Source organism: Acanthochromis polyacanthus, chromosome 4 (assembly GCF_021347895.1).
Source record: "Acanthochromis polyacanthus isolate Apoly-LR-REF ecotype Palm Island chromosome 4, KAUST_Apoly_ChrSc, whole genome shotgun sequence".
Classification (NCBI taxonomy): Eukaryota; Metazoa; Chordata; class Actinopteri; family Pomacentridae; genus Acanthochromis; species Acanthochromis polyacanthus.
The window spans coordinates 6,738,265-6,750,953 of NC_067116.1; the positions used below are offsets into that span (position 1 = coordinate 6,738,265).

At 33.1% G+C, this 12,689-nt stretch overlaps 1 protein-coding gene across 1 annotated transcript in view; it reads left to right on the plus strand.

The window, feature by feature from the left end:
- Positions 1 to 11,436, plus strand: part of adgrl4 (adhesion G protein-coupled receptor L4) — a 30,019-nt gene extending 18,583 nt beyond the window's left edge. Inside the window, exons 10-16 of the mRNA XM_051947553.1 lie at positions 3,346 to 3,525; positions 5,473 to 5,676; positions 7,186 to 7,406; positions 9,110 to 9,176; positions 9,270 to 9,361; positions 9,442 to 9,610; positions 11,084 to 11,436. Of these exons, the coding sequence (XP_051803513.1) occupies positions 3,346 to 3,525; positions 5,473 to 5,676; positions 7,186 to 7,406; positions 9,110 to 9,176; positions 9,270 to 9,361; positions 9,442 to 9,610; positions 11,084 to 11,146 (996 nt within the window). The 3' untranslated portion in view covers positions 11,147 to 11,436. The remainder of the gene's footprint in view (positions 1 to 3,345; positions 3,526 to 5,472; positions 5,677 to 7,185; positions 7,407 to 9,109; positions 9,177 to 9,269; positions 9,362 to 9,441; positions 9,611 to 11,083) is intronic.
- The last annotated feature ends 1,253 nt before the right edge of the window (positions 11,437 to 12,689 follow it).

Consider the following 12,689-nt stretch of genomic DNA (forward strand, 5'->3'; position numbering starts at 1 on the left):
ACAGTCTTTGAAATTATATTAAATTATAAACTTAAATTATAAAAAAAATGCAGTTGGGCTGAATTTAAATACACAAAAATATAAACATAATAAAGACCACATTTATGTTGTTTTCTTTATGGCAATCTTAATTATTATTACTACTAATATAAAGGTAAATTTCTCATGTTGACCTCTGCATTTCTAAGTCTTCATGTTTTACTGGCAAATAATTCTCTGCAAGTCGCCTTTAAAGAGCAACAATCAATAATATCTGGTATTTTTTCATGCAGACACTTTTGCACATTTAGTTTAATGAGTTTCTCCTTTAGTCTGTAAAGGTGATTTCACAGTTGAGATCCTACAAACATAAACGTATATTAACATTTTTACGAAGATGGAGCTTCTGTGCAAAAGATTTATTTAGGGCTTTGTTGAAAAACGTGGAGAATCAAGCTGAATTTATTATGAATTATTCAAGTTAAAGTGCAAAAATGAAACGTTTTTGAAGGATTTCTAGCATTTTATTTCAGATTTTGAATGTTTTTCTGTGTTGCACACACTGTGGGAGACGTCGCTCGCCTTTGTGCTACTTTAAGCTCATGAATAAACTTAAAAACATCATATTTCATTTATCATATTTAACTAATAAGATCTAAATGCAGCAGCAGTAGTTTATGTGCAGCTCTGTTGTGCCACCTAATGGCAACTAACCAAAATATAAACAAGTAAAAGCAAATGAATATGAACATTTTTAGGAAGATGAAGCTTCTGTGCAAAAGTCTTCCTTAGAAATTTTATTGAAAAATGTGGAGAAATTTGCTAAATTTATTATGAATTATTCAAGTTAAAGTGCAAATGTCAAAATTCTTCATGTTATTTAAGGATTTCTATGATTTTATTTAAAGTTTTTCATTGTTTCTTGCTTTACACACAGTGTAGGAGATGTTATCATTCACTTTTGTGCTGCTTTAACCTCATTAATAAACTTAAATACGTCATGATTCATTTATATTTATTAACTAATAAGATCTAAATCCAGCAGCATCAGTTTATCTGCAGCTCTGTTGAGCCACTTTAAGACAACTAGCAAAAATATAAACGAGTGAAAGCTAAATTTGATCACTGCAAAGTTGAGATTCTGCAAAAATCGACAAACATTAACATTTTGAAGAAGATGAAGCTCCTGTGCAAAAGACTTCCTGTGGAATTTCATTGAAAAATGTGGAAAAATGTGCTAAGTTGAGCTAAATTCCACATTAGTGAAGTACAAAAGTTCAAATTCTTCATGCTTTTGAAGGATTTCTTTGCTGTTTGAGGCCAAACTGACGCGGCGAAGGAGACATCAGCTCTGATCAACTTTCCTTTTCCTCGTTTATCTTCATTAACTAACAGCATCTTGTTGGCGTCTCTCTTCGTCACATAAATCCTGGTCGGTCTGCAGCCGTCTCTGCGTCGCTCGTTTCCTTTATTCCCGCTGGATTCTGGCAGCAGTCCGACTTTCCATTAAAGTCAGATTTAAACAAACTCACCTGGGAGGAGCGGCGGAAAGTTTTCCTGCAGTTTTACGACGATGACCTTTCATTTAAGCGGAAACAGGATCATGAAGAGATGATGAGATAAATAACCCTAAAAGTTAATGTTCTGCTGTTTTACTTTAAGATAATTAAAATGTATGAGAAAGTAAAAATCATTAGTTTTGTTGGACCCTGGAGGTTTCAGCTCGGCAAAGGAGGCGTTGATTTATGTGGAGCGCTGAAAATTCTCTGCAGAGAGCCGCCATCGATAAGACGCAGACGCTTCAGTAAAACAGTGCAGGTCTGATTTCCAGTTATTTGCTCCCGTTAATTCAAGGCAAAATGACAAAAGTACTCATTTGTCAACAAACTGTTCAATAGAAATCCAATTTGCATGTAAACATAATAAAGGTTTTGTTAAAATCAAACACAAAAGTGCATTTTATGTTGTTTTATTTATGATAATCTTAAATATTACAACTAAATTAAAGTTAAATTGCTCATGTTGACCTCTGTACTTCAAAATATTCATGTTTTACTCATGAATAAAGCAAAAAATTCTCTGCAAATTGCCTAAAAAGAGCCACAATTAATAATATGGAGCCCGTTTTTGTGGACGCTTTTGCTCAAGTTCTTTTTTTCTGCTACTGTTTAGTATTTTTTGCACAAATGTTATTAATTTAAAGTGAATTGAAAAGAAATAATAATACAAATTTGTGCAGATAAATTATAGAAAGATGTAGTTGGGCTCAATTTAAATCCAAATAAATGGAAACATAATAAAGATTTTTAAAATATCCAACACTAGAGCACATTTTATGTTGTTTTCTTTGTGACAGTCTTCATTATTACGATGAATTTTAAGCTAAACTACTCATATTGACCTCTGTATTTCCATATATTCATGTTTTACAGACAAATAAAGTATAGAAATCGTGCAAATTGCCTTTAAAGTGCCACAATCAGTTATATGGACCAGCTTTTTGTGCTTTTGCATCTATTTGTGCTGCAGAAGTTCTGTTTTGCTGTGATGCAATGACTTTCTTCTGCACCTATTTAGTATTTTTTGGACATGTGTTAATAATTTTTGGTGAAATTTAAAAAAAAACACAAACTTGAACACATGAACTATTAAAAAATGCACTTGAGTTGAATCTAAACTCAAATAAATGCAAACATGATGAAGATTTTCCAAAATATCCAACACTGGAGCACATTTATGTTGGTTTATTTCTGAAAAATAAAGCTAAATTGCTCTTGTTGACTTTTGCACGTCCAAATCTTCATGTTTTACTGATAAATAATTACAGCAAAAAATCCTCTGCAAACTGACTTTACATACAATTTGAAGTGAAATTTAAAAGAAATATACAAATTTCTACACATAAACTGTAAAATAAAATGTAGCTGAGTTGAATTCAAATCTAACTGAATGTTCGCATAATTAAGATTAATTAAAAATCCAGCGTTTTTAGTTGTTTTGTTAATTAAAACTGTTCACGTTGGCCTCTGCTCTTCCTGATCTTCATGTTTTACTGATAAATAATCATGCTGGTTGTGTTAATTATTTGCTATTTCACGTTTTTACCAGCAGCTCCTGAACCTGTGAGCCACTTTAAATGAGAAATAATACAAACTGATGCACAAAAAAACAAGACTAACATGCAATTTAAATGAAAATACATCAAATCTGCAGTAATATAGTGTCTGGTCCACTTTTTCTGTGGACTCTAACTCATTTTTCTTGGTTTTAAGCTGCTGTTGCTGCTGTGTGACGATAATAAAACCCTGCGGCGTTTATTATTATGATTATTATTATTATTATTATCTTCCGTTCTGTCCCCTGAAGCCCATCGACACCAAAGCCGACATGACCAAATGCGCCTTCTGGGAGTACGAAGCGGACAGCCTGCAGGGCCGCTGGGCGACACACGGCTGCAACACGCTACACGTCAGCAGCAACGCCACCACCTGCTCCTGCAGCCACCTCACACACTTCGCCATCCTCATGTCCTCCGGCCGAGCCAACGTGAGTGAAACGTTTGGAAGCCGTTTTAATGCAATTACTGGGGCATTTGTTCCCCACTGGAGCTTTAAATAATTTATTAGGAAGAATTTATGAAGCAGGTTTGGGACAGTTTGAGCCTCATTTGCTCACATTTGTTGATTTTTTTAAAGTTTTATGCAGCTGATATAAAACATTGAGCAGAAACAACAAAAACAATACAAGTTTGTGCACTTAAAACATAAAAAAAGCAGTTTGGCTGAATAGAAATCCAAATAAATGTAAACACAAGAAGGGTTTTAACATTATGCAACACTAGCTCATGTTTTATGTCATTTTTTTGTGCAATAATCTTAATTATTCCTACAGATTTGAAGCTAAATTGATGAATAATTGCATGAAAAATTCTCCTTTAAAGACTAACAATCAATAATATCTAACCTTTTGCAATTTACTTTAATGATACTATGAAATGGAATAATTATAATAATATTTAAAATATTGATTATTGTTTTAAAGTTAAATTGCACATTTAGTTTGCACATTTCCTGTCACTAATTTCAGCCTCATTTACTCACATATTGTTGATTTTTATCATTTTATGCAGCAGATATAAAATATTGAGCAAAATGTTGTTAATTTAAATAAAACTAATACAAATTTGTGCCCATAAATTATATAAAAAATGCAGTTTGACTGAATAGGAATCCGAATAAATGTAAACATAATCAAGATTTTTTTTTAAAATCCAACAGTAGACCACATTTATTATTCGCTTTATTGACAATAATCTTAATTATTACTACAGATTTGAAGTTAAATTGCTCATGCTGACCTCTGAACTTCCAGATCTTCGTGTTTTACTGACAAATAATTGCTTTAAAAGTTCTCTGCAAGCTGCCTTTAAAGAGCAACAACATCTGGCATTTTTTCATTGTTTGTCATTTCCCATCCTTCACTCACTTGTGTTGACTTTTCTGATTTCATTTTAGGAAGTTTTATGCAGCTGATATGCAATAAAACTAACTTCAGATGAGAATTTACAATTTAAACACCTGAATCCAATTAAAAAAAAATGTTAATAATAGATGAAATCATGTCAGTTGTTCTATTTTTACTTACTTTTACTCTTAAGGTGACTCAAAAAAACCTTCACTTGAAGGCCTTTTTCAGACACTGTGTACGATAAAAACTGTCTTTAATCATATTTCCTTTTATTTGATTTGTAAAACACTATTTTTGTCCCTAAATCACATATTATCTGTGAAAATTGTGCATCTCAATAGAGAAAGAATGATTCGTACGTGGCGTTTATCAGCTCATTTTAAACCGTTTATTCCACTGAACGTTTAATTTTCAGTTTGTCTGACAAATCCAGACTCTTCAGAGTTGGATAAAGGTGATTTTTAGTTATTAACACCTAAAAAATATGACGAATTTCACCTTTTATTATCTACAATCAGCAGTAGATGTGCATGAGTTTGTTCTTTTCTCGTAGCAGTGCAGCTTTTTAAAGGTCTCTGTGATTTAGAACGCTGGGCCGCTTTAGTTTCTGTGTTTTTTATTCTAGAGACTTCTTTCTTCTGCAGCGTTTAGACTCCCTGCTGAAGTCTGCTAGTGACTCACTGCACACATTTGATGGCAAAGAAGAGAAATCCGCCCACATTTAAGAGTAAAAAAGAAATAAAATACAGCAACTATTGCAGTCATTTGTGCCCCAAAAAAATCTGGAACCTTCTCCCAGCCGGTGCTTGATTTTTAAACTGTGAATCGAACGGGGAGTTTTAAATCAACACCTCAGAAAAGCAAAGAAACGATGAGTTAATTTGCCAGAAAAATTTGACAAAGTAAAGTAAAGTGGATGAGTTGCATGAAGAAGGAGTGACTGTGTGATGTGGTGGGACCAGAAGAGGCCCACAGAGTCCGAACACGGCTCCACACGTCCGTTAATCTGCTCCGTTTGTGTCTCAGCTGGCGGCTCACTACACCATCCTGACCCGGATCACCCAGCTGGGCATGATCATCTCCCTCATCTGCCTGTCCATGTGCATCTTCACCTTCTGGTTCTTCAGCGAGATCCAGAGCACCAGAACCACCATCCACAAGAACCTGTGCTGCAGCCTGTTCATGGCCGAGTTCATCTTCCTGGTGGGCATCAACATGATCTCACACAAGGTGAGGACACGAGCACATCTTTGCAAAAGAACCATTTTCAGTCCCACAAAAAACCTTTTTGTCAAGAAATTCTTCTGAAAAAAACCTTCAAAGAACCATTAAAAAAACAGTTCCTATAGATCAGGGGTGTCCAACATGAGGCCCGTGGTCCAAAAGTGGTCCTCCAGAGGGTCCAATCCGGTCCTCAAAGAGTAAAAACTTCAGAGAAGACGTTAAGTGCAGATTATAAATTTAAAATCATTTCTAGACCATGACAAGTTGTTTGGATCATAAAGTAAAATACTAGATTGTTCTTTTGTCATTTTGTGTCTCATTTTTGTAATATTTTGTTTTTGTTTTTTGTCTGACTTTTGTCTCCTGTTTTTGTCGTTTTCTTTCCTTTTTGTGTCGCTTGTGTTGTTTGACTATTTTTTAGTTGTTTTGTGTTAAGCTTTTGTCATTTTTGTTTCGTTTATCCATTTTTTCGTTACTTTGTAACTTTTTGTCTCAATTTTGTCTCTTTTTCGTTTTAATTTTTTTGTCATTTTGTTTCTCACGTTTGTCTTTTTGTGTCTCATTTTAAAAATATTTCGTGTTGTTTTTGTTATTTTTTTGTATTTTTTGTCGTTTTTGTCGTTTTGTGTCTCATTTTTGTAATATTTTGTTTTGTTTTTGTTGTTTTTTTGTCTGACTTTTGTCTCCTGTTTTTGTCATTTTGTGTTGTTTGACTATTTTTTAGTCGTTTTGTGTTTCGCTTTTGTCATTTTTTGTCTCGTTTATCCATTTTTTTCGCTGCTTTGTAACTTTTTGTCTCATTTTTGTGTCGTTTTTGTTTTGGTTCATGTTGTTTGTCTAATTTTTTGTCATTTTGTTTTTCACTTTTGTCTTTTTGTTTAATTTTTAAAATATTTTGTCTTGTTTTTGTTGGGTTTTTGTATTTTTTGTATCATGTTTTTGTTGTTTTGTGTCTCATTTTTGTCTCGCTTCAGGTTTTCCTATCATTGTCATTTTGTGTGATGCTGTATTTGTTGTTTTGTGTATTGTTGGTGTCGTTTGGTTGGTTTGTTTGTCTCTTCGGTTTGTCTATTTTGTTGTCGCTTTTTTTGTCTCACTTTTTGTGTTCCTTTGTCGACACTCTGTGATCTCTCAGTTGTAATGTGTAAACGATAAACTGAGGCTGAATGTTGTTGAAACTGAACTTATTTTTCTTAACAAATATCGGATTGTTCGTAATATTTTGGTCAGACAGAACAACTTGACAAGATGGTGAACATTTCTCACTGCTGTCTGATGGTTTCTAGTCAAATAATGTCTCGATTTATTAAGAAAATAATCTGCAAACAGAAAGACATTTTCATTTCCAGCTCTAACTACGTGCTTCCAAATAACTTTAAAGAAAAACAACTTGTAGTGTATTAAAGAACCTTAAACAAGCTACTAACAGGTGTATTATTGATATAAAATAAGTACATTTGCGCCTAATAACTGGTGAAATCTGTGGTTTTCTCTGTCCTTCCTGCTCCTCGGCAGCTCTTCTGCTCTGTGATCGCCGGGCTGCTGCACTACTTCTTCCTGGCAGCCTTCGCCTGGATGTGCATCGAGGGCATCCACCTGTACCTGATCGTGGTCGGCGTCATCTACAACAAAGGATTCCTGCATCGCAACTTCTACGTGTTTGGCTACGGCAGCCCGGCGGTGGTGGTGGCCATCTCCGCTACGCTGGGATCCAAATACTACGGCACCGATAAAGTGTGAGGAAATCAACTTTCTATGTGAAAACACACCCTGAATGTCAGTTTCTGTGACAAGTTTTTGTCCTCAGACAAGAAAAATGTGTGTGCTGGTGCTTTAAATGTTGTTTTTATCCGCATGAGGCTGCATTTAGCTCAATTAAACTGTATAATAATGAAATAAAGGTGCACAAAGTGTAAGGAAAGTTTTTAGTGCAGAAATTCTGGAAAAAAGGCAAGATTAAAAATTATATTGATTTTAAATACAAGGGCACAAATTTTGAAAAAGAAGATGTTTGGAAACAGAAAATCTGAATAGAAATTAATAAATGACAGTAGATCTTACATGTAAAATAAATCCTGATTGTTCGTTTCTGTGAGAGGAGGCGGCTGATTTTGTCCTTAGATATGAAAAATATGTGTACTGGCTCAAAAAAATGTTGTTTTATTAGCACGAGGCTACATTAAACTGGTATAAAATTGTAAGATAATTAAATAAACACACATGGAACCTAAATTCAAAACAGCATTTTTCAGGAGGGGAGATGCAAATTTAAAAAAAAATATAATTTTAAATACAAGGGGACAGAATTTAAAATGTAGTTGTTAAATGCAAAATACATCCTGATGGTTCATTTCTGTGAGAAATTTTGTCTTTAGATGATAAAAATGTGTGCACTGGTGCTTTAAATGTTGTTTTTATCAGCATGAGGCTACATTTAGCTCAATTAAACTGTATAATGATGAAATAAACGTGCGTAAAGTACAAGAAAATAACATTTTTCTTGCAGAAATGCAGGAAAACAAAGGGTTTTTAAAAAAAAAATAATAGCATTCCTTGAGAGGAGAGATAGAAAAGTTATATTATTTATAAAGACAAGGGGACAGAATTAGAATTTAGTTGTTAAAATGCAAAATACATCCTGATGGTTCATTTCTATGAGAAATTTTGTCTTTAGATGATAATGTGTGCACTGGTGCTTTAAATGTTGTTTTTATCAGCATGAGGCCACATTTAGCTCAATTAAACTGTAAAATACTGAACTGAACATCCATAAAGTGCAAAAAAAAAAACATTTGTAGTGCAGAAATGAAGGAAAACAGGCTTTTTTTTCAAAGCAGCTTTTTTTTTACAAGGCAACATATAAAAATTATATCAATTATAAATACAAAGGGACAGAGTTTGAAAAAGAAATTCTTTGGGAACAGAAAACTGAATAGAAATCTGTAAGCAGAAGTAGTCCTTAAATACAAAATATATCCTGGTTGTTGGTTTTTGTGAGAAGTTTTTGTCCTCAGAGAAGAAAAATGTGTGTACTGGATCATAAAACGTTGTTTTTATGAGCATGAGGCTACATTTAGCGACATTAATGTGTAAAATAATTCAGTAAATATGCATGCAAGTTTACAAAAATTATTTTTTTAGTGCAGAAATGCAGGAAAACAGGGTTTTTTTCAAACAGCATGTTTTCAGGAGGCGACAGAAAAGTGACATTAATTGTGAATGCAAAGGGACAGAATTTGAAGAAGAAGATGTTTTGGAATTTGTAAACGAAAGTAGGCCTGAAATACAAAATACATCCTGATGGTTCATTTCTGTGACAAGTTTTTGTCCTGAGATAAGAGAAATGTGTATACTGGTGCATTAAATGTTGTTTTTATCAGCATGAGGCCACATTTAGCTCAATTAAACTGAAAAATAATGAAATAAACGCGTCTTCCAGGTGTTGGCTGAGCACAGAAAACCATTTCATTTGGAGCTTCATTGGACCAGCGTGTCTGATCATCCTGGTGAGATCAGATTTCCTCGTCATGAACTGAAAATAAAACTAAAAAAAACATTCATAAACATTCATGTGATTGCGTTTGTTTCTTCCACTGAAGGTGAACCTCCTGGCTTTCGGAGTGATCATCTACAAGGTGTACCGGCACACGGCGGTGAAGAAGCCTGAGATCAGCCACTATGAGAACATCAGGTCCCACAGCGTTGGCGTTACATGTTTGCTGGCGGACTCCAGCAGGTTTCAGGCGTTTAACTCGCTGCTTTCGCCTCCAGGTCTTGTGCTCGTGGAGCCCTGGCGCTGCTCTTCGTGCTCGGTGCCACCTGGACCTTCGGCGTGCTGCACATCCTCCATGAGACCACCCTGACGGCGTACCTGTTCACCGTCTGCAACGCCTTCCAGGGCATGTTCATCTTCATCTTCCTCTGTGTGCTGTCCAGGAAGGCGAGTCTTCATCCTCACTGGGTTCTCTGGGTTTCATTCAGTCATTTATTTCACATTTAGTATGAGATGACACAATAAAATGATGATAAATTAAGATTACTAACATGCTATAATATGCTATAATTAAATCTAATATGCATTGATCTAAAATATTATCTGATAATATAGTAAAAGCTAATAAAGTATGCTGTAATATAACATCTAATAATCTAATATCATGTGTAATAATATGACGTAAATAAAAATCAATAAATGTAATATAATATACTGTAATGTGAAATAATGTATTATGATACGATGTAATAGTTACCATGTCATCAATTAAATGACATATTATTGTATATTATTGCATTTTAGTAAAACAAGATAATAAAATCTTATTTAATATACTATAACATAATATCTGATAATTAGGTATAATGTGCTATAATAAAATCAAATATAATATGTAATAATCTAATAAAATATAATGTAATGTGTTATCATACAATCTAACATATCATGCTATAAAATGCCATAATATGCTATAATATAATATAATGTTTAATAATATAATATGATATGATAGTTATGTCATTAAATCAATTAAATTGCATTGTACGTGTTATATTGCATAACAGTAGAGCAATATATGTAATATAATATAATACAACTTTATAATATGTAATATTATGCTAAAATATAACATCATTTAAAATATTATATAATGTGAAATAATATAATGTGATCTATTAGATATCAGGTCACTGAATCAATTAAATTACATTACACTGTATATATTATATTATAGTAAAGCAAGATAATAAAATACAATATAATGTGATGTGATGTAAGATAATATATAACTGCTATCAGTTATTAATTGTATTACATTATATTATTACCTATTGTAAATATTTCACATTGCATACATACATAATAGCATATTAGGACATATTAGATCATAATACCACATAATATATTATCCTATATAACATCATGTAATTATTCTGAGGTTTTTTTTTTAATTATATTGCTTTACATTGTATTATAACATCTTAGATTACATTACACTGCAGCATATTATGTATAAATACAGCATATTAGATATATTCTAAAATATTGTATGTCATTTTTACCATTTTTTAATCTAATACATTTCATTATATTACATTCCATGGCATTATAGCTTGATATATTTTATTATTAAATTAGATTAGATTATTGTGTGTTATTACACACACATATATATTATATACAATATATAATATAGCAGATCACACATGCTTTTTTTCATGTTTTCATGTTTCAATAGTCTGGTATTTAGTCTATATAACAGAAATCTTTGTGTAACAGACAGATTTAATGTTGTTTTAATCATATTCTGACCATTTATAATAAAATTAGAGCTGTGAAATAAATGTATTGGGATAAAAAGTCCAAATATCAATGAAAACATGTAAATATGAAACCTTTTTCTGTGTTTTATTCCAGATCCAGGAGGAGTACTACAGGCTTTTCAAAAACGTGCCGTGTTGTTTCGAATGCCTGAGATGAATCTGAACAATAATATCGCAGAGGGATCCTGTGACTCGTGCTTTTATTTTTGTAAAAAAAACAACTCTGTGGGAGGAATAGTTTAGTCCAGATGTTTAATAAATGAGACGCTATCTTTAGATTCTGCTGTTTCCTTTGTATTCATGAACTTTCTGCACCATAAATCCACTCAGATATGCTACAAACTCTCACACAGTCTCCTGATAATAAATGTTTTGTGTGTTTTCAACACCTTCTTTGTTCTTGTGTTTGAAAATTGTAAATTATTAAAATGAAACGTGGCGAACCGACACACATCTCTGCTGCTTTTATGTGCAAAATCAGTGCTATTGTTTCACTCGTTCTTCCAAGTCTACAGTGAATTCAATATGAATCTTTCTATTTAACAATACGTTCTGCTGATTGGACAGTTCAATGGCGCCATCTGCTGGACAAAATCATGAACAGTTCCTGCTATTTAACACAAACTCATGAAATGTTCTCTTTTAAAATGAGTTTTATTCTGCATGCCTGGAGATAAATCAAAGTTGGAATAAATTTGTGAACACTACCAGTCAAAAGTTTAGACGCACCTTCTCGTTTAATAGTTTTTCTTTATTTACAATGTAGATTCTTATTGAAGGCATCAAAACTATGAATGGGCAAATGGAATTATGAAGTAAACAAAGTAAAAACATTTGTGAAGTCAGGTTGGTACACAGTTGACAGCCCTGTTTGAATCCAGATTATGGCAACAACCAATCAGCTAAGTAAAGACAAACGACTGTCCATCATTACTTTGAGAACTGAAGGTCAGTCAAAACTAGGGGTGTGTATTGGCAAGAATCTGGCGATACGATACATATCACGATACTAGGCTCACGATACGATATATCGCATCGTGAGCCTAGTATAGAATTACACTAGCAATATGCACTAACTAAACACATTTCTATTTGATTAGAACAGTATCTAATGCTGTATCACAAAACTTTCCTCTGTAAAAACTTAAAGTGCAGCATTTGGATGATTAATGTTTTAACATCCAGCTTTAAAAGTACAAAAAAAACAAAAAAACAAATAAAATTATGTCTTACAGACATTACAGTTTAAGATCCTGCTCAAATGTTCACATTCCATTAGCTGTGAAAAAATGCAGAGTATACAGTCCCTGACTTATCCAACATCAGAACAGTATTTTTGTGGAACAAAGTAACTAACATCAGCAAAAAGTGCTTTTAGGATGCTTGAAATAACCATTATTTAACAAAATAGTGTTATCAAGTTAAAAAAAAACCCTGCAATATCACGGTACTACTTTTGTAGTATACAAACAACAGACCAAAAAAACATATATATTAGTTATTACTACTTTGTGTAGAAATCCAAAATGTGTCCACACTTCAGCCTTGTACGCCGCAGGGGCCAGTGTTATGTGTTCGGATTCTGCCATGTTGAACTGTGTTTGTTTATGTGTGAGGCCGTTTCTCTCGTGAATCTCGTTCCACGTCCTTGCTTCAATTGACTACGTAAGTGCTGCCACCGAAAGGTTGGAGGTTTAAAT